The sequence below is a fragment of the Chelonoidis abingdonii genome, chromosome 1, assembly GCF_003597395.2.
Source record: "Chelonoidis abingdonii isolate Lonesome George chromosome 1, CheloAbing_2.0, whole genome shotgun sequence".
Lineage (NCBI taxonomy): Eukaryota > Metazoa > Chordata > Testudines > Testudinidae > Chelonoidis > Chelonoidis abingdonii.
Genome location: NC_133769.1, coordinates 324,111,057 through 324,133,761, shown reverse-complemented (window position 1 = coordinate 324,133,761; position 22,705 = coordinate 324,111,057). Strand labels below are relative to the sequence as shown.

The window sequence follows — 22,705 nt, the reverse complement described above, 5'->3', positions numbered from 1 at the left end:
TCTAAAGATGGCACATGGTATGAGATGTGATACATTATGTTGTAACTTTTGGTTCACATCCTTCCTTTTGATGGTAAGGAAAAATACAGATTACATTTTTCTTCTTCTTGATACAAAGTATTTTCTGATTAATCATATACTAATATTTCCCAAGCCATACTGATAATTATATGCATTTCAAAAGGGCTTCTGATCTAGGATTGGACAATGAAATTTTTTTGGAGCTACAGCTAATGTACTTACAGTAATCAAAATCCTTTTCATGTTTTTTCCAGTTATCTTTTTTCTTTGTATTGCTAAATGAATTTTGGTAACTCTTTACTATGCAGAGTTTCATTAACATGCAAATAGAGAGCTAATACAGATTGGTCACTTGGGCATGGCAAGCAGTTTATTTGTGAAATGAGTAGCACACTGTTCTTGGTTCAGAAAACACCATTAAAATTGATACAACATGGTCTTAGAGCAGGTGTTTCTCAACGTTTTTGTGCTGGTGACCCTCTTTGTACTTTAAAAAAAAATCATGGACCCCCCAATAGAAAAAATTGTGACCCCATCTCACCTTAAGTTTGGCATTCTGGACTTCAGCCCTTTCTGGCGCTGAGCTGAAACATGTAAATTAGCTTCACGGGGCCCCTGTGGCATGGGGACCCAGAGAATTGCCCTGCTTCCTAACTCCAGCCCTCCTTGTGACTCCCCTAAACCTGTCCCACATCCCCTCTGGGGGATACTTTCCCCAGGCTGAGAAACACTGGTCTAGAATAAGCATGGTCCTGGGAGTCAGGAGGCCCCAAATTCTTATTCTGGATTTGCCACTTGTAAAAACGTAAGGCTAATCATAGAGATTGACACCAAAATTGCACAGAATGATATGTATTGCCAGAGCCAAACCTCAGGAGGTCTCGGTTATTTGGGGCAGGAATCTTGGGGAGTAGGCAGGCTGGTATATACTCAAAATGAATTTAAGAATATATATCTCATAAGTCTGCTGAACTGTGATGGAGTGTGATATGGCTGTATCAAATTCTGAAGTATGTTTTATACCCCTGTTGAAATATTGGCACTATTGCTGCGTTAGTTTGGATTTGCCCAGGGACACCCTGTTATGCTGCATTTCAGACAGATGCTTTGCTGGGAAAGGGAATTGACACCTCATTGAAAGGCCATCATTGAAAGCCATCAAAGCTCAAGCTGGGGGTATTGACTTTCAACAACTGGCCTACCCATGGAACAATGGTCTTTCTACACAGGGGCCCACAAAGGGGTTGGGAGGCAAACATGACTGGTGGATATGGAATTTCAAAGTCTGAGCATGTGGCTTAGAGACAGGTGTCCAATTTAAGAGTCATGTCCTGTTTTGTGCTGGGGGAGTGACCATCGCTATGTGTTACTAGGATGGTGTGTCTAGTGCAGTCCTGCAGGGATCAGTCCTGAGTCCAGTACTACTCAATATTTTCATTAATGACTTGGATAATGGAGTAGAGAGTATGCTTATAAAATGTGCAGATAATACCAAGATATGAGGAGTTTTGCAAGGCCTTTGGAAGATGGGATTAGAATTCAAAACAACCTCATCAAATCGGAGAATTGGTCTGAATTCGACCAGATGAAATTCAAGAAAGACAAGTGCAGAGTACTTCACTTAGGATGGAAAAATCAAATGCACAACTACAAAATGGAAAATAACTAGCTAGGTGGTAGTACTGCTGAAAAAGATATAGGGGTTATAGTGGGTCACAAATTGAATTAATCAACAGTGTGATGCAGTTGCAACAAAGGCTAATATCGTTCTGGAATATATTAACAGGGTGTTGTATGTAAGACAAGGGAGATAATTATCCCACTGTACTCAGCACTGGTGAGGCCTCAGCTGGAATACAGTGTTCAGTCTTGGCACCACAGATGTGGATAAGATTGGAGAGAGTCCATAGGAAAGCAACCAAAATGATAAAACATTTAGAAAACCTGACCTTTGAGGAAAGTTTAATAAAATGGGGCATGTTTAGTCTTGAAAAAAGAAGACTGGGGCAGGAGGGACCTGATAAGTCTTCAAATATGGTAAGGTCTGTTATAAAGAAGACTGTGATCAATTGTTCTCTATGTCCACTGAAGGTAGGATAAGAAGTAATGGGCTGAATCTGCAGCAAGGAGATTTAGATTAAATATTAGGGAAAACTGGCAGGAGAGAGAGAGAGAAGACAGGAGGGGCTCTTCCATGCCTGAAACACTATGAACCACAGGTGCACCAGAAGGGGTGAGCTCAGATTAAGGGAGGGTGTGTCTCAGGGCTTTTATTATTTTCAAAGAGCTGTAACTCTCAACTACTTTAAGAGTAAAGTGACTGTGGTTAAGATATTCCCCTGCTAACTCTATATTCCTTGCTGCCCTGCCATGTTATCCCTGAAGGGATTAAACTACTAAAATCAGAGTGTCCTCAGCGTAGGTGGGGTGCTGAGGGAGTGTTTGAAAGTAACTGGAGGGTTCAGGAGGGCTCAGAGGTTTCAGGGTCTAGGTTTCACATCACCCCAAAAAGTATCAGACTAGAAGCTTGAAGCTGGGAGTGAGCCTTAGAGTCCAAGAGCAAGAAATGGTGACTAGACTACATCAAGACTCAGGTGGCTTGAAAGCATGTGGAACCCAGTGACTGTATAGTGGATCAGGGGGCCAGTTTGTAACAAGTCCATTTTAGTGAGGTACCACCTTCCAAACCAAAATATAAAAGGTATGATCACTGTGCATTCCAGATCAGCCCAAGCTCATGCTAAGTTGAGCAACCAGCTTGAAAATGCCTAGGTAAGCCAGGCTCACTAGAAGTATCAGTTAATACAAGTAAATAGTGGATTTTGGTGGTCTTAATTGCATTCAACCATGAACTGAATTGCATAAACTCTAAGTTAGTTTATGCTTGCCATTGCTACACTATCAGGAGTTGAGATGTCAAATAAGGACAAAGGAACAGATAGATGTTTACTACCAGCTGTCTCTGCTCTGTCACTGGCTTCCTGCAGGGTTCCGTACACCAAACTATACCCAAAATACCCCAGTAATATTGATTGGCACTCCAACCATTATCATTAGAGTGAATGTATGGTATGATATTTTCTGTGTTAGGATTTTTTGCCACAAAAGTAGTCTCATTCCGTTTACCCAGGCAAACTGCGGAAGGCAGGAATTTGTTGTATAAATGTGACTTTTTCAAAATTTTAGTGGCTGGCCATTGTTGTACTTTCTTTTTCACTAGTAGTGAACTGTACAATGCCTCTTTCTCCTTTTTACTATGAAGAAAGGACTGAGCTGTGAGAAGTCCACATGTCTTTGGCTTCATTTTGGGATAAGTGGATATGAAGATGCAGGACCACAGATTCTGACTTTTGTTTTTGCTGGGGTCAAGAGGCTGAGTGGGGACTGGGCCTTGGGGAGAAGAGGCCAAGCAGGGATGGGGCCTCAGGGTGGGGGCAGTGCCTCGGGGGGAAGAGGCCAAGTGGGGGTGGGGCCTTGGGGCGGAACATAAGTGGAGTCGAGGGCGAGGCCACAATCCAGATGCTGGGGCCCACAAAAGATTAATCCGACCCTGTGGGTTCAGAGCACCCCCTATTTTTTTCCTGTGAGTGCTTGAGCCCTGGAGCACCCCTGGAGTTGGCACCTATCTGAAGGAGGCATCTGTTTTGCTCCCATAGAGGGAAAGGATCAGGACACATCGAGCCAATCCCTGTATAACCTGGGAGGGGACAGTGTTCCACAGAAGGACAGCATGTACAGGGATACATGTGTTTTGAACATGGATCGTGAAATGGGTCTTGGTTGACATAGAGAAGTCATGTATCTTTGGGAGCATGGATGGTGAGTGTCTCCAGGTGTCAGGTCAGGGATATGGGGTGGGAGGCATGAGTCACATGGGGAGAATAGATACCACTGTTATGAGGAAACACAGGGGGATTTATGGAGGAGGTAGTAAAAAGGGAAGGTGTCTGCGACAGAGTGGGTCACCTGACCAGGGGCTTCCCTGCTCAGATGCTGGTGTCTTCAGGTGGGGAGGGAGGGTGACTTTGAAGCTGGCTGTCAGCAGTGTGCATTCAAACATTCCATAGAGTAGCACTAATGATGCATATCTGCTACCTCATAGTATTTTATAAATCATATTTACAGTCATCGTCACAAGAAGATATTCATGCTGTACGTGATGCTGGTAAGCCAAGTGCCAGCTCTAGCCAAGGCCACAGTTGCTAGCTTAAGAACTGACAAACTCACTGCTGTAAGCCAGGCCAACTTGCTTGTGTGTTAGTATAATTCAAAGTAGATGTTAAAATGTATTAGCATGTGTTTAGTGTTTAAACTTCATGAAAAATGGGGGAAATGTTGCATGCATTGTTTTTGCTTATCTGTACCCTGTTACAATGTAATAGCAAATATTTGCATTGTATATCCCCCTGTAACTAAGTAACTCATCACATGAGAAAGAAGCCTTGTGTAATGCAAATGAAGAACTTTAACAGGAAAGTGCTAATTCCTGTGCATGGAAAGCATATCATCATTGTGTGTGAGATCAAAGTCTCTAAGTACATTCCTCTCTCTCCATCATGAAAGAAAGGACACATGTGGGGGCTGTCCTGTCAGCTTAGTTTCTGTGAAAAGAAACTATAAATATGAATCTTTTGTTTGGATTCTAACAGGCGAAATAACAGAAAAGAAGATGGAGATCCCTGGAGTTACTCTGGGTAGCCCTAAAAGACTTTTGGGAAACTGGCAGATTACATCTCTGCTACCTTTTGAATTTATAGACCAGTGGTTCTTAACCTATTTGAATTGTGGGCTGCATATGCAGCTCTCTATGTGTTATGTGGCCTGCATCTAGACAATATATATACTATTTGTATGGCCCTGAAGATGTCACATGGGCTGCAGCTGTGTGCTCATTGGGCCGCGAGCTGCCCGGAGGCTACAGGTCGCGAACCACTGTTGTAGACTATGATTCACATGTACATATATTTTTACCTGCTTTAACTTCTCAATAACTCTCATTTGTTTTTCTAAGCTAATAAACCTTTAGTTAGTTTACTGTAGAATTGGCTCCCAGCATTGTCTTTGGTGTGAGATCTAGAATGCAAATCAACCTGGATGAGTGACTGGTCACTTGGGACTGTGTGTAACCTGAATATTTTGTGATTTTTGGTGTAAGTGACCATTTATCACATAGTCTATCTTGCCTGGGTGGCAAAATAGACTGGAGAGCCTAAAGGGACTGTGTAGAACTCCATGGTAAGACTATTATAGTGATCCAGGAGTTCACATTTGTTACTGAGTTGGAGAGATCTAAATATAGAACATACCACCTGTTTGGGGTGTCTGCCCAGTTTTTGATAGTCTGCCCTGAGGTAGGCACTCATGGTGGTGAGCCACTCCAGACAGCATGACACCATGACATTTTCTTTGTTTTCTCCTTTTGTCGGCAGGCTGGGGTTACAATACATGGCAAAATATGACTCTGCAATTCAAATATCATGTCTGTACTGTGAGGTTTTGAAGTTAGAGTTACTATTTCTCAATTTTCACTTCTCTCACAGTCTATTGTACTTATATAAACAGTATAACTATATCTTTGCTATTTTTAGTTGTTGGTACAATACTAATAACTGAAAACACACATGAAGTCAGTTATTGTCCATAACTTTAACTGTACTTTTAGTTCTGATTGATTTTTGCTTAGCAGTGAGAATTAAGATTTTGTAAGAACTGTACAAGTAAACTCTAACCCTCAATAGTTAATCATGTTTTTTAAATTTATCTTTTATGGTAATAGAGACAATCGGACATTTAAACAATTAGTTCTTAATAAAACTGGCATTTCATTGCAGCTGGAAGCTGTGAATGATAATTCTGCCTTAAAATGAAACTGTGAGAAGCAATTATCAATGCATCAGTGATACATTTATCAGGATGGAGGTGCAAGGCCTTCTGTATCATTTAAATCCTGAGGAAGGGCTGGAAACAGTGGCTATCTGTGGATGTCTCTGCATTTCCTGCATATTGTAGAATGGGGCTCCTACTTGGTGCTGAATAGGTTGGTGCAAAGAGAGAGTGTGTGGGTGTGTCTCTCTGTGTATTTGTGGGCTGGGGCAGAATTGACATGGGCTGGGGCAGAACTGACATGTGTGGGTTATGTTGGGGTTATGAGATTCCTGACCATCTGGATTTAGTAGCCTTAAAACCATTTATAATGGGTCTGAAGGGGCACTAGCTTCTCTTCCCGCCCACGTCTATCCTTTTTCCAAATCCTCTTGATTCTATCCATAGTTTTAAATCAGATGATTCAGAATCTGTTTGAAAACTCCAGTTTATTTTGAACAAGAAAAGTCAGATTTAATTTATTAATTCATTTATAAATTAAAGAAATTAAAGATTTTAAAAGATTGTATATAGGACAGAGATGGCAGAGTTTTGAAATCTTGACCACCAGTCGCAGCTCTAACTGCTAAATGTATGACCTCCAGATTTTTTTCCACATTTCCAGATAAGAAGTGCCTATAGCTTTTTTCTTTCTAGTTGTGCCTTACTTTGTAACTATCTAAAAACATAATAATGTAATTTTTGGCAATTTCTACACACCTAATCTAAAACAATAACAAACAAGCTAAAACTCCTGTAATGTAAAATATAATCTGAAACATGTTTTTTTCAAATACATTTTAAAATGTGCTCTTATCTTTTAACTATTTGAAATCTCATGATGCCAATAATACTGTAAGGTATAATTTGTTACCAATTTAATAAAATTTAAAACCAGCAAAACTTTAAAAAGTAATGATATCAAACAAAATGGCCTTTCTCTTTTATATATGTGTTCAAACCAAAGACTAAGTTTCATTCATGCCAGTAGGTAAGTACAAAGCCAGGTTTCATTGTAAAATTAAAACACTATTTTTCAAAATATCAGAAAAAACAGCATTATACTCATTGCATGGAATATACACCACATTAAGCAGATCTTTCTGCTTTTCCAAAACAAGCTCTTCTTAGATCAGTGTAATATTATCTACTCTGATTAGGATAATAGAGGTTGGCAAACATAAATCACTGAGAAGGGAATAAGACTCAGCCTAGGAATGTGAGGATAAGGTATTGCTAGTCAAATCTGAATATTAGTGGTTGAATATGCTATTGCATTTCTGTTATTCAAGACAGATTTTCAGATGCATTCATTATAGTCTTTCTTCTCAACAGGCCCACGCCAAAGTCTGGCATCTCTACAATGATCATTTTCGTCCATTTCAAGGAGGCCAAGTGTCCATTGCCCTCAGCTCCCACTGGATAAAACCTCAAACTATGACAGAACAAGACATACAAGAATGTCAAAAATCCCTTGACTTTGTGCTGGGCTGGTTTGCTAAACCCATATTTATTGATGGGGACTACCCTGAGAGCATGAAGAGTAACCTCTCATCTCTGCTGCCTGAATTCAGTGATGCAGAGAAGAAGTACATCAAGGGAACAGCTGACTTTTTTGCTCTTTCTTTTGGAGCAACTCTGAGTTTCCAGCTCTTGGACTCTCAGATGAAATTCCATCAGTTGGAATCACTAAGCCTGAGGCAGCTCCTTTATTGGATAAGCTGTGAATATAACAAGCCCAAAATATTCATTGTGGAGAACAGCTGGTTTGTCTCTGGTAGCACCAAGCGTGATGATGCCAAGTATATTTATTATCTCAAGAAGTTCATTATGGAAACTTTAAAAGGTAGCTCTGTTGCCAAATTAATATTATTCTCCTGACAAAACTTATGGAAAATATCCCACTAAAGCTCATTAAACAAATGCTCCAAAACTTAATTTTGGTCTTTAACATTTATCTAGACTTTCACTATGAAATGAGACTTCAAATCAGTTAGCTAGGTTTATTTTTATCAGTTGTTGACAAGTGCCTTTTAATGAGTGTGGTATGGATGGGATTTTGTTGGTCTGGTCCTGATCTCCTTGAAGCCAATGGCAAAACTTCGATTGATTTCAGTAGAGCAAATGCACACCCTGTGTGAACATTGTTGTTTTTGTAGTTATCAATGGGATTTGGTTGGAATCATTACAGGAAAACTCCAGTGATGAGTTTTAATATGTTAGCTGAATAAGAGTGTTTATATGGGTGTATACACACACACACATAGAGAGAGAGAGAGAGAGATCGGATAATCAAAAATTTGGATAATCCAGAGAATGGGCAAAGAGCTTTCTAACCATTATTTTAAGATGCAGAGTTGCTTTTAAACTTGCTGAGCCCTCCTGGAAAAGCATTAAAACATAACTCCCCTTCTTTATTTACAGCATACACAAACCATTACTTCTAATAAAGAGATCCAGTTTCTAAAAATGCCAAAATGATAGTTTTAAGTTGCAACAACAGCAATACTGTACTATTTTTGAGTTCCTTGAGTTTATTATTTTTGCATTTTTAAAAACTGGTGCTGTACTCTTTACTAGAAGTAACAGTTTGTGTATGCTGTAAATAAAGGAGGAGGCTACATTTTAATGCTTTGTAATGATGCTGTGTGTGTGCTGGTTGTTTGCTTAATATGGAGAGCCGGATAACTGATTTTATTTGATTGTAACTAATTTTTTTAAACCAATTGTTAACCTAGAATTAAAAAGATGACCCTCCCAACTTACTTTATAACACTGACACATCCCATTTCTAATACTTCTTTAATGGCAAAGTACTGTAGATTCTTTCAGTCTGGCTTGTCAACAACAACTTATTGGGATGACTGTTCCCTGTTTCTTCCTTAATAATTATTTTTATTATACTGTACTTTTTATTACTACAAAACTTGTTATAATTGGTTTATTTTTCTGTTATCTGCTTCATAGCTGAATTAAACTATTCATTCAGGTTAAATAGCTTTCATGTTACAATGGAATTTTCCTTTAATGGTTTAGTGAAGATGATTTCCATTGGCCTCTCAACTGGATTAAAAGATCCTGGAATTGCTACATTTGTTTCAGCTGCTGTTCCAAACACCTCACTATTACAGCTAAACTAAATGTTGAATTAACATGCAAACCAATGTTGTATCTGAAGTCTGGGGGATAGTGTGTACTACAGTTATTAATTATTGCATGTACCATGTGTTAGAGGTGTGTGTGGAGTTATATGGAAACTACATAGTCATATTCTTGTTAACAAAAAGGTGTTATTTATTTATTCAGTTTAATAAAATTAATGATATATATACATAGATGTGCACTCTGAGTGTGACTAGGGCCTACTGGTAACATATTAAATTATAGACTATATTTTCCCTTTCAGTTTGCCACTCGGTCACCAAGAAGTTCATAATAAAAAACAAGAACTACTATTATTTTGGAATGCCAAAAATTTGCTAAGCTCTTTGCAGAAACAAGTAAAGATATGGTTCCTGCCCTGAAAATCTTACATGGGGAGAAGTATGAAAGAAGATAAAAATAATATCAATAAGTCATGTGGTTGCTTGATAAGGCATGTGCACTACTTGATGGTTACATTGTATTTGAGACCTTTTTCCTGCTTCCAAATTTTTTAACTCACTTCTCATAGGGAACATGGCATAAATCAGCAAAATTTTAAGGAGGGATTTTAGGAGAATTTTTGGTGTGCCCAAAAAGCAATGCGGAAGCTCTCTCTGCTGACTTGCAGCAGGAGTGTAATGCTAGTCTAAGACAAATTTTTGCTGATGCTAGTTAACAATGTGAATCCATCCTGACTTTTACTCTGTTAGAACAACAAGTGTTGTGTGAATGTGGAGGGCTTTTTTAAAAAAAAATCAATATTTGCCAAACAGAAAAGGACTAATCTTTAGGGTAAGAAATATTCCAGTTTCTTCGTGAGTTTATCATGGCAAATTAAAGAGACAGACTAATTCAGCTCTTTTATAATTCCATTGGTTTAATTGGTTCAAACAGTGCAACATCAAGAATCAGTTTAGCCCCTCATAGCTGATTGTAATGAGATGCGTTAATAAAACTAGGAAACTTTGACATTTGATTGTGTAAAATGTTGGCATTGTAACTAGGCTGGGTAATGTTAAGTTCAATAGGTATCCAATTTGTGTTTACATACGGTGGTGAGCGATAAAGCTAAATTGTGCTGGGTACTGATACAGGCCCCAATTTAACAAAGCACTTTAAAATGTGCTTAAATGCTTTGCTAAAAAGGAATTGATTTAAGTATGTGCTTAAAATTAAACACACACTTAAGGGCTTTGTTGAATCAGGACCCTCTATAAGAACATTTTTGCTGATTCTAAGTGTTTAATAACTGTAGAAATGCAAACCATTTGTAAACCTCAGATTAAATCACAGAGTGGAACTCGTCACAACAATAATAATACTGGTACGACCTTTATATCTGTAACAGGCTTTCAACCTATTTTAGGTATGAGGGTTAATAAATGCCAGATATTTATAGCAGAAAATGGTATTTTCATAACAGATGTGAGGGTGTCTGCAAAGTCAAATGAGTAAAGTCTCATCAGCATTATCACTGCATCCTGCATTGCCTGGATAGTTAACGCAAATCCCTAAGAACACCAAAAAGTTGTGTTAAATTTTTCATTATAATTGCTTCAGAGTAACTTTTTTGTTTCTATATAACTTCTTGGATGTAAACTGTAAGAGTTGGATCCAAAGCCCACTGAAGTCAGTTGAAGGACTTCCACTGAATGGAATTTGAATCAAGGTTTAAGACATTTATTTATCCTACTGCATTGTTCTAATGCTCAAATACTAGAATAGTTTTTGAATGGTATACTCTATCTGGAAAAAAATGAGCAATATGAGGTCATCTTGCTTTTTTTCCTCTCAGCCATCAGATATGATGAAGTTGATGTCTTTGGGTACACCGTTTGGTCCCTCATGGATGGCTTTGAATGGCATAGAGGATACAGCATTAGACGTGGATTATTTTATGTTGATTTTCAAAGCCATGACAAGAAGTTTTTGCCAAAGTCTTCAGCTTTGTTCTACCAAAAGCTAATAGAGAGAAATGGTTTTCCGCCTTTGCCTGAGAATCAACCCATAGATGGGAGGTTTCCCTGCGACTTTGCTTGGGGAATTGTTGATAATTACATTCAGGTAAGTCTGATGACAAAGTCAATAGATGCTCCAACCAAATTGTTCTTTAAGTATATAATAATTGTATTGTGCAAGTATATAATCATTTTTACTTGGCTGATATAAGGTCTGTTACCATAATGATGTAGTGGGAGCACGAATTTATTAAAGCTGCACATTTTACAGAATATCTTCCCAGCGTTCACCAGGCATCCTAAATGTGACCATGAAAGTGGATCCAAATTTAAATATCATTTTGGAAGATCATTGTCTACTAAGTTCAACACTTCCACACAAAGATACTAATATATGAAAATGGCAAATATTGCAAGTGACATTTTTATCTCCATAGTTTTAACAGCAGCATATTTGGTTGTTGTGATCCAAATCTATTCCTATTTCTATTGACAAGAAATTTGTTTAAATGTACCCTTGTATTTGGAAATGTTAAAAGTCACAAAACCATCATTACTCATGTTTTCTAAAGGCTGTTCCTAATTAGAGCTGGGTGAACTTTGTTTTTGGCAATTAGGAATTTTACAGAAAAATGCATTTTTCAGGGCTATGAAACTATTTGCAAATCTGGGTCAAATCTGGTGAATAGTTTGCCCCCCCCCCCACCCAAAATGGAAAAAAATTCAAAAAAGTTAAAATGTTTTGTTTCAATCATATTGAATCATTCATTTTAACTTTTTTTTTTTCAAAATAGCATCTTGTTTTCAAATTTGCCGAATTAAAAAACCACACCTGAAAATGACCAAAACAAATTGAAAAAAAAAATTGTTTAAAGTCAACCTAAGAGTTTTTTGGGGGGGGTTGGATTTTTTTTTATTGTTGAAAAAATTTGTTTTGCTCTGAATTGAACCAGGCTCCCCCCTCCCCCGGTAGGATTTTTTTTCTTTTTTTTTCTTTTTTTGTTGGCACCCAAACTGAAAGCTCTGTTATTTGCTCAGTTCTGTTCCTAATGTGTTCATGTTTTCTGCATGTGCATTACAGCATCATTGTTAGTGACATTATGTGCTAAAAAAAGCAGAAAGTGTACAGGAAAATACCTCTGAATCAGGAATGGACAATTCTGCTGTGCTCCTCACTTGCCAGGCAGTGCAGTTTTGCCTCTGTCTCTGCTGCATCACTGCCCTCTTGTAGCAACCAACCCCTCTTCTTAGCTTTCACTTTTTTTCCTCCAGCTAGATCTGTTACCTCTGACAACCCTTCACAATTAAAGCCTTCATTTCACATGCAAAAATTATAGACAGGTTGTGGTCTCTTTGAAAATATGACCGTATAATTCTCAGATTCTGTTTTGTCCTTAGGGCTCCTGTAGTCACAATAATGAAGTAATGTAAAATTCAGCTCTCAGATTGGATCCAAGAGCAAAATTTTTAAATTAGATTTTCCACAAAGACAGAAGTTTTCTGAAGGCTGGAGCAAGGGTGCTGGAACAATTTTTATCATGGGAGTGCTGAAAGCCATTGAATCAACTGTAAACCCTGTATATAATGGAACCCACTTCAAGCCAGGGGTGCAGAAGCACCCCTAGTTCCAGCACCTATGAGCTGGAGCACAGTTTTTTTTGGTTTCATTTTGTTTCATACCCTAAAACTAAGCTCTAACTTCACACTATTGAGAAACATTGCAATCTTCTTACCTGATGCATTGATTTTTAAGAAAATTGAGCAATCATTGTCGTTCTGGTCCCAAATAAGTTGAGACTGGAAATGGTGCTGCTACCTTTGGGATCAATAACAGCTGTAAAGTTACTGAGTCTGTTAGCTCAAGACACTTAAAAAAACCCCTTCAAACTCTGGATATTTTCACTTCAAAAGGATATTCAAACATTTTGTTCTGTAAGGCTGAGGTAGAATGATTTGTAGATGCATCACAGTGGAAAAACATTTTTGACAGCATTCCCACAGTATTAGTAGAAATGCATGCTTTAGTAATCTACAAGGGACAATTCTCCAGAAAAGCAATTTTCCTCTGAAATGCTGTTTTTTATTGCTTTCCTCTGTAAGCACAACACTGACCTCTCTAGAGAAAACAGCAAGTGATCTGCAGCTGCTCTGCACAATTCTACAGTCTCAGTTACAGGCTCAACAGTGGGTTTAGGCTGATCCTGCTTTTGAAACAAAAGGTCCGACAGGGAAACTTAGACTCAGAGGGTTAATTAAAGAGGAAAATTAGTGGACATAGGCAGATATATATGTAGGAACTGTGTCTTATAGTTTAGGTCTTTCCTTTGAAAGGTAAACTGGACTACGAAGGAGAAAAAATAATACACGTAATAAGATCTTCTAAGTAACTCTTTCCCTCCCTTTAGAGTTCTTTTTATGATCATGGCATTTATGAAAAAATGAAGATGTGATGTTGTATGACTCTCATTGATTGGGTAATGCAGGTGTTCCCCAGCTCTCAGGCCCAAAAGATTAGTGGAAAATTTGCTTATTGTTGGAGTGATGCACACTGGCATAACTCTGATGTCAAAGCAAAAATATGACTCAGAAATCAACAGCATGCTATTTTAACCAATTTAATGTCACAAAAGTGAAGGACTGACACTTTTTAGTTCATTATGCTCGTGCAGTTAAGGGACATTTCTTTAGCAAGAAGCAAAATTCTTACCCATCAGTTGTATGCATGCTGAAAATCAAGCTCAGAGACATATTTCTCTTTTAGCACAGGTTCAAATAAGGAAACTGTTTAATTCTTCGTCATGTTTCATTTATTATTTATTTTGTACCACCTTACAGGAAAAAGGAAGACTTATTTATGGTAATGTATAGTGTACAAATAGCCCTAAAATATAGCCTTTTAAGCTTTTAAGGAATTATTTTAAAAATTAATACAGACTTTGCTGTATTATCCTTCTCAGGATTTGCTTTTTTGTCCCTGAGCTGTCCCTGATTTCCCTCACAGAACTGAACATTGTGGGGAGAGTGTAAACAGAAGGCATACGCTAGTACATTGCCTTTTATAAAAGTTGGGTGAAGGTGCTACATATATTTGGCATTTTCTGGACCTCACAATATTAAGATGCATTCATTCATATGAGTCAGAGATGGCATCAGAGATGTATGAGGGAGACGCTAAAAGGAAAAAGGTGTTTATCTTAGGAGGCAGCATCAATTAAAAGAAATATTCTACTTGTGATGATCTTTTAATAAACCTTGTCTGATGGATATGAATTTTCTATGTAATCAGAACTGACAAATTGAATCTTGTGTGTTTCTTTTCCCTTCTTAGGTAGACACAACCCCCACCCAATTCCTTGACACTAATGTATACATGTGGGATGTTCACCATACTAAGAAGCTTATTAAAGTTGATGGAGTTGCTACCCCAAAACGTAAGCATCACTGTGTTGACTTTGCTGCCATCAGGCTCCAGATCTCGCTGCTGCAGGAAATTCATGTCACGCATTTTCATTTTTCACTTAAATGGTCTTTGATTCTCCCTTTGGGTAACCTGTCTCAAATCAACCACACATTCCTGCACTATTATCAGTGTTTTGTTAGTGAACTTCTCAGAGTTAATATAACTCCTGTTGTAGCTTTATGGCAACCTATGGCTGAGAACCAAGGGCTTCCTGTTGTGCTAGCCAAATATGGAGCCTGGGAGAACCCAGAGACTGTTCAAGCCTTTGTTGAGTATGCCAAGCTCTGCTTCAAAAGTCTTGGCCACCATGTCAAATTTTGGATTACAATGAATGAACCCTATGTGGGGAACCTGACATACTCTGCAGGACATAATCTGTTGAAAGCCCATGCTAAAGCCTGGCACCTGTATGACAAAGAATTTAGAAGATTTCAGAAAGGTAAAATATCTATAGCTCTGCAAGCTGATTGGGTAGAGCCAGCCTGTCCTTTTTCCAAAAATGACCAAGAAGTTGCTGATAGAGTTCTAGAATTTGACATTGGCTGGCTTGCTGAGCCCATCTTTGGGAACGGTGACTATCCACATGTGATGAGAGAATGGCTTCACCAAAGAAACAGCATTGATTTATACAATTTCCACTTGCCTTATTTCTCTGAAGAAGAAAAGAAATTAATCCAAGGCTCATTCGATTTTTTAGCCTTAAGTCATTACACTACTATTCTTGTGGACTGGGAAAAAGAAGATGCACTGAAGTATGATCACTATCTTCAAGTTCAAATGATAAAAGACATCACATGGCTGAACTCTCCAAGCAGAGCCGCAGTGGTGCCCTGGGGACTGCGCAAAATGCTCAAGTGGGTTAAATCAAAGTATGGGGATGTCCCAGTTTATATTACAGCCAATGGAATTGATGATGATCAAAATATGGTTCAAGATAAACTGAGAGTATATTACATACAAAATTATATCAATGAAGCTTTAAAAGGTAAGGAATCCATGCAAAGTTTATACACTGAAAGTATTAGCATAAATTTTGGCATAGTGTATGTTTGAAAAAAAATTAGCATCTAACAGCATCTAATGTACATATGCTATAGTTTATAATGGATAACTTATTCTATGGTACATAAATCCATTGTTGTTGTTAAGCATTAGGAAGTCAGATCTACTTCCACATGTTCTTAATAAAGCAGAAGAGGAAAAATATATCTTTAAGTAACTGATGTGGATAGCTTCAAAATCTGCTCATGAGATTCCTCCCCACCCCTCGACTGCTCCTTTCATCATCTCTTTTGGTGCTTCTTCCTCTTTCCCCTCTCTGTTTGAGTACCACAGGCCTCAGTCCACAGTCCCTTCCTTTTCTCCCTACTCCCTACAGGAGTCTCGTTAGCAGATTTTGAAGCTATCCACATGGGTGATGGGTTCATGGGTGATGTCCTCTTCTCACACCAATTCACGAGTCTACCTCTGCGTACTATTTCTGACCAGTGCTATGTATCTGACCGTCTCTCCAGCACATCATCTTGGGTGGTCTGTCTCCAATTCAAGATAAGCATGGCGAAAACCAAACTCATAATACTTTCTCTGTGGTTGCTGACAACACCATCATCCTGCCTGTCATTCATGCTTCCAACCTGGGGGTCACTTTTAATTCCTCCTCCTTCTCCCTGCCCATTTAGGCCATCACCAAGTCTTGCCACTACGTCTTCCACAATTTATAAAAATTCAGTCCCTCCTGTTTTTTCTGCTGGCTAAAACACTTGCGCATTCCCTTATTTCTTCACGTGATTGTGTCATGTAGGGTATCACTCCCACTGCCCATCCAGAACACACATTATCTTTCCAGTCACAACACGCAAGCCCCATTTTCACATCTCTGCACTAGCTCCCCTTGCTCTCTGTATCAAATTAAAACTTGCCCTTGCCATCAAGACCTTACTCTTGCTTTCACACATCTACCCTAAGAGAGAAGTGGAGGCATAAAAACTAACTGGCTTCAAGACTGAGCTTAAGTTTATGGAGGAGATGATATGATGGTACTGCCTACAATAGCATGTGGCCCATCAATGACTGCCAGTAGCAAAAATCCTCAATGGCCGGAGGCGGGACACTAGATTGTAAGGGCTCTTGAATTACTGCAGAGATTGTTTTCCCAGGTATCTGCTTGGTGGGTCTTGCCCACATTCTCAGGGTCTTAATTGATTGCCATATTTGGGGTTGGGAAGGAATTTCCTTCCCCTCCCACCCCCCGAGTCAGATTGGCAGAGATCCTGGGGGGGGGGGGGGTTTGCCTTCCTCTGCAGTATGGGGTATGGGTCACGTGCAGGTTTAAAAAAGTGTAAATGGTGAATTCTCTGTAGCTTGAAGTCTTTAAACCATGATTTGAGGACTTTAGTCACTAAGTCAGAGGTTAGAGGGTCTATTTCAGGAGTGGGTGGGTGAGGTTCTGTGGCCTGCAATGTGCAGGAGATCAGACTAGATGACCATGATGATGCCTTCTGACCTTAAAGTTTCTGAGTCTCATGTTTTCTTCCACACTGTCCATACACTTGAAATGAGCTCTAGGGGTATGTTTGCACTACAGTAGGAGGTCAGATTGCATCATGTTTAGACATGCCTGAGCTAGCTTTTAATGTAGCTAATGTGTGTACTAGCTGCAGTGAATCCACAGCAGCATGGGCTTCAGCATGTAGGAGCCTACCTGGGACCCTGGGTACTCATTTGGACAGCTAGGCTTCACTGAAGTCCATGCTGATTGCAGTGTAGACATCCCCTTACTCTTCCCTCATTCAGATCCCTCCAAAACTCTTGGTGCTTCCATGAGGTAGGGACCAGATTTTTAAAGGTATTTAGGTGCCTACTGGGATTTTTAAAAGCATCTACACACCCAATATCCATTGAAATCAATGAGTTTTAGGCACCTAGGCATGAATGCACAGAAGGACCTAGGTGCCTAAGTCCCTGTTCTAGTGCCTAATTTCTTCTGTGCATTTAGCCTATAAATGATTTTGAAAAGTCTACTACTTTTTAAAATCTGGCCCTAAGATTCTTGTAGTAGAGGCTATGTTTGTATGTGTCTTGTACTATGTGTAAGCATAGCTCTGCCAAATAAATAATCATACTTACCACTTAAAGTAGCATTATTTAATCCTCAGAGCTTTACAAACAGAGCTAATTAATTCTTATAACAGCCCTCTGAGAGGGCAGGTAAATATTGCTACCTTATTTTACAGATGGGAAAACAAGGACAAAGGGGTTAAGCACCTTGCCCAAGGTCACAGAAAGTGTTATTCTCAGAGCCAGGATGAGAATTCAGGAGTTACTAGCCTCAGTCCTGTGCTCAGAAAACTAGAAGATGCTTCTTACATTTAAATTGTGATTTTTGCGGTTTGTAGCGTTTATTGTTTTCTTCCATATGTTTGGGTTGCTTAGTCTAGTGCCTCGAACCTGGAAATAAATTTACAAGGCTAAATTTACCATGACTGAATGGGCTTGATGATAGAAATCAATCCAGAAACTAGTCATCTATCTACTAAGCATTTTTTTTAGCTAAATTACTGCCTCTGTATCTCAGGGTGGATAAGATACGTCTCATGATCCAAATTCAGCCCATAGATTTCTAATAGGCAGTCTGTCGCTAACCTCATTTTAAATAAGGAGGTGTGGTCTGTGAAGATGCATGACTCAAAATAGATTGCATAAGGGGATTTGTAGGGTCTGTTGGCCATGCCAACGTATCAATAGTGAGGGAAACTGCATTTTCTCCCTTTCTGTGCACCATGGGTTCTGGTTCCTAGGAAGCTGCCAAATTGGCCTTTGGTTGGATCTTGCTCTATCAACTAGAAAATAATATTACTGCTGTTGATCTGAGTAAAAAACAAAATATTTTTTATTTCGGATACAGTACTCTAAAATATCTGCTATAGGTAAAGTAACCAAATTAATCAGACAATTGCATTGTTTCAGAAATAGCTTTTTCCTCTCTCAGCTAAATTAAATTCTGCTCCATTTGTCCTGCTCTTTTATATGTTGTTCAAAGTTGTCCCACTGCAATTAAACCTTTACTATTTCCAGTGGATTCCCTTGACCCTTGCCAGCCTCCTATATCAGAGGCTTGCTGCTGTAAATGGGCAAGCACTCCTGGTGATCACTGAAGGACACAGCTGTGTTTGCGTTTGGAAGGAGTGACACAGTGCAGCCTGTGAACAGCACATCAGGATGGAGAATACTCTTGTACAGGCAGCTCAAAATATAACAAATATTGCACCAGATCATGCCTCCAGGAGCTACATGCCTGGGGTATTTCCAGTGATTTTATTTTCCTTAGACAGATGAGATGTGGTGGTGTGGTTGCTGCATTATATGGGTTTCTAGGTTGTATGTTCCCCCTTGCACAGTTATATGGAGATACAGCAAGCCTCGCATAATGCATGAGAGGTTTGTACTCAATTTCCATCTTCTCTGGAAGTAGGATCTCAAAGGTGGGGAAGCAGCGGTCTGCAGCTCATAGCCTATGTGACTCATAGGTTATAAGCTGCAGCCAGCTGCTTCCCTGCCTTTGAGATCCATTATCACTGGGATGCAAAATGCAGAGTGGGAGCCACACGCTGGGTATAGGGAAGCTGCCAAGCAAATTCCCCATTGGATGGTAGGAGGTCAGGGGTGCCAGAACCAGGGACAAAGGGACCAGAGGCAGATTAGGGGTTTATGGGGCCTGCAGTCTGCAACACCCCCCCTACTACCAGGGAGCAGGCTCGAGGCACAGGCACTTGCCCCTTTCTGCCCGCCAGGCCCCATCATTTTAAAAGCCCTAAGAGCTAGCAACCGGGGGGGGGGGGGCTTGCAGGCGGAGATGAGCAAGTTGGGTGGGGCAGGGGGGCAAGAGACAGTGGGAGGACAAAGACTGAGGGGAAGGGGTGGCATGGGGGGCTTGGGGTAAGAGGCATAACCTCACATGCTGCTCAGGGGGCTTGAGCGGTGGCGGCAGCAGCACACATTGGTAGAACCCTTTTGTATCGGCATCCGATCCAATATCTGCAAAAATAGTCCATGGATATGAAGCAAATATCCGTGGATTTGCAGAGCTCTACTTACTTATATCCAAGAGTGGGAATACATCAGCCCAATTCTCAGTAATCTATCTTGGCTTGCTTTCCATTTCAGAATTCAAGACAAGGTTTCCTCATCAATATTTATCCACAGTCTTCTTTCACTTATTATTTGAATATTAGCCTCTTTGTTTTCTGCAGCCATCCCCTGCTTTTCCTATATCAGGGGTCGGCAACCTTTCAGAACTGATGTGCCGAATCTTCATTTATTCACTCTAATTTAAGGTTTCGCGTGCCAGGAATACATTTTAATGTTTTTAGAAGGTGTATTTCTATAAATCTATAATATAACTAAACTGTTGTTGTATGTAAAGTAAATAAGGTTTTTAAAATGTTTTAGAAGCTTCATTTAAAATTAAATTAAAATGCAGAGCCCCTTGGACCAGTAGCCAGGGCCTGGGCAGCGTGAGTGCCACTGAAAATCAGCTTGTGTGCTGCCTTTGGCATGTGTGCCATAGGTTGCCTACCCCTGTCCTATATGGTAGAATGTTTGTGATTTCCCCGCACCCTATAGATCTTTGTATTGGACAGTAAATTCTGTCCTACGCTGTTTTCACTATCTAGAACAGATTTCTGCCTTTTTGTGGCTCATTGATTTCAAATCCCAAATCTTCCCCCTGGCCAATTTACACCTAACTAGGGTGCAGAAAAGTTGCACCTAGATCCCAAAGTTTGTGGGGTGTTGGGATTTGCATATTTGATTTGGCCCATTATAGGGATAAAATGCAGCTGCAAAAGATGGGTCTGGAATCAAATTAGGTCCAGACTGAATTTTTCTCAAAGTACTGAAGTATTTAAATCAAGGAATTTTGTTTGGGTCCGTACCTACGTCTAGCTCTCTGAAATAATTAAGACAAATCCTGCTTTCTGCATCACTCAGAAAATCCACTTTCAGGTGTCCATTATATGTAATAGAGCACATTTATCTCTGGTTTCAATGAAGTCAACAGAGATATGTTCTTCTTTGAGTGATGGTCCCTATGTGTATTCCATAAGTAGATATGCATACACAGTCTGTGCTTCAGTCTGGACTTTTTTTTGCAAGCAGTGTCCATTGGTCCGCACATGCACTGTAGCTCTCCTCATGCTCCAAACTGAGGGCATAACAGGTGGTACAGGCTGATGCCTCTTCACTTCTGTCTTACCGCTGCATAGTCTGAGTCAGAATCCTCGGTGTCCTTAGCGCCTTTCTGCTGCGTCATTGCTGTAAATATATCGTATATTTCTGGTATCATATAGTTAGATTGTTGTTTTCCCCTTTCTTGTTCCCATCTTGGGGGAATTTTTCTCCCCTGAGAAGGCTGAGATTATGCCCAAGGGTCAAGAACTATGTTTCCTTCCCTCACTCCTTTGCTGTGAGTGTTGAAGATCAACACTGCTTCTATTACCAGGATGAGGCTCACATCTAAGCCAAGAGCTGTATCTGCCGCTCCTTTCCCCCAGAAGTTATAAGATTCAGGGACTGAGGTTTGATGGAGAAGACAATGAGATTCCAATCAGATTTGGTCGGAGACCACCGCCCAAGTATATCAACCTCATCAAGCAGGCAGCCCCCCTCTGAGCACGAGCTCAGGAATGGAAGCTATGTCTTTTAAGCCTAAAGAGAAGGCTTCCCATAGCGGTAAGGGGCACTCTCATAAGCATAGGGACGAACCATTTTCATTGAAGCCAGCCCTGAAGAGAAAGGATCCTTCTCCAACCCCATCAAGGTTGGGAGAGCCTGCACACACAGGCGCTAAGAACTTAGGCCTGAATAAATCTCCTCAGCAAGAGAAAGTGATGTGCAAGGCTACAGACCCTCCGGTTCTGGCACCAGTTCTGATAGTTAAGGCTAAAGACAAACAGCCTCTGGTGCTCCCATCCATATCTAGAGCTGACATGGTGCCTATAATAACACAGCCCCTGATGGATCTGATTTCTCCACCAACGGACTCTCCTCACACCCAGGGTGATCTGAGACCTACATCTCCCTGGAGGATATTTTGCTCTCCCCATCCTCATTCACCCCTCTTAACAGGACCATTTCTGTTCCTGGACATTGTTCCTCCAGAGGAAGAGGCTACCCCAAGGATGCAGAGTCATTCTCCCATCCCGCTTGCCAGGCTAGTTATGTAGCCATCAGTACTGTCGGTTCTGCCAGTAGTCCAGAATCCGGCCTTTTTTTCCGATGCACTTGAAGCTCCTCAGGAGTCTCTGTGGTACCAGGTAGAGGTGGCCCTGGACAGCAGTTGAAGAAGATCAGGGTCCTGGCCAGATATGACTGGCTATGGGAGCAGTGGTACCTTATGCCATGGGATCCTACCCTGCCAGTTGATCCCATCTACTGGCACTATTGGGGGCCATAGGACACCTACCGTAGACACATGGGATTCGGTACATGAGCCAGATTTACCATTGCCCCACCAACACCAACTGGCCCCATCGCAGTATTTGGTAGAAGGCCAGATCCGCCGGTTCTGACAATTCCAGGGGTGATTTTATAGTCTTCACTGGATGAGGCAGTCACTTCATTTTCTCCATCTCTGCCTGATGACTTCAGGCAACATCAGTAGCTTATGCACAGCATGGCTTCTCAGCTGCAGATAAAACTTGAGGAAGTTCTGTGGCCTCACACAGATTGCTGGACATTTTGCAGCCTTCTGGTCCCATTTGGGTGACCCTCTCAATCAACGAAGCCATTATAGACCCAGGAAAGATGGCATGGCACCCCTCTTGCCTCTTGTTCTGCCATCCCAGAAAGGACTTTGTTCAGTCCAAAAGGGTAGAGTTCTTCTTCGAGTGCTTGCTCATATCCATTCCAGTTAGGTGTGCGCGCGCCGCGTGCACGTTCGTCGGAGAAACTTTTACCCTAGCAACACTCAGTGGGCCGGCAGGTTGCCCCCTGGAGTGGCGCTGGTATGGCGCCTAATATATACCCCTGCCGGCCCGCCCGCTCCTCAGTTCCTTCTTACCGCCCATGTCGGTCGTTGGAACAGTGGAGCGCGGCTTAGCTGATCTCCACCTACCCTAGCGATTTGCTTGTTCTTTAGCTTTTTCATGTACATAGTTTTTCTCTAGTTCATTGTTAATTCCTGTTAGTATAATTATAGTTAGTGTATATAGTTTAAGAGGATCAGGGGTTCGCCCCTTCTCCTCCCTCGGCACCGGGGCCC

General features: G+C 40.4%; 1 protein-coding gene across 1 annotated transcript in view; it reads left to right on the top strand.

Annotated features, from left to right (window-relative positions):
• The window catches only part of KL (klotho), a 59,343-nt gene that overhangs the window by 25,445 nt on the left and 11,193 nt on the right, over window positions 1-22,705 (top strand). The window contains exons 2-4 of the mRNA XM_075062689.1: window positions 7,219-7,729; window positions 10,823-11,091; window positions 14,314-15,430. Of these exons, the coding sequence (XP_074918790.1) occupies window positions 7,219-7,729; window positions 10,823-11,091; window positions 14,314-15,430 (1,897 nt within the window). The remainder of the gene's footprint in view (window positions 1-7,218; window positions 7,730-10,822; window positions 11,092-14,313; window positions 15,431-22,705) is intronic.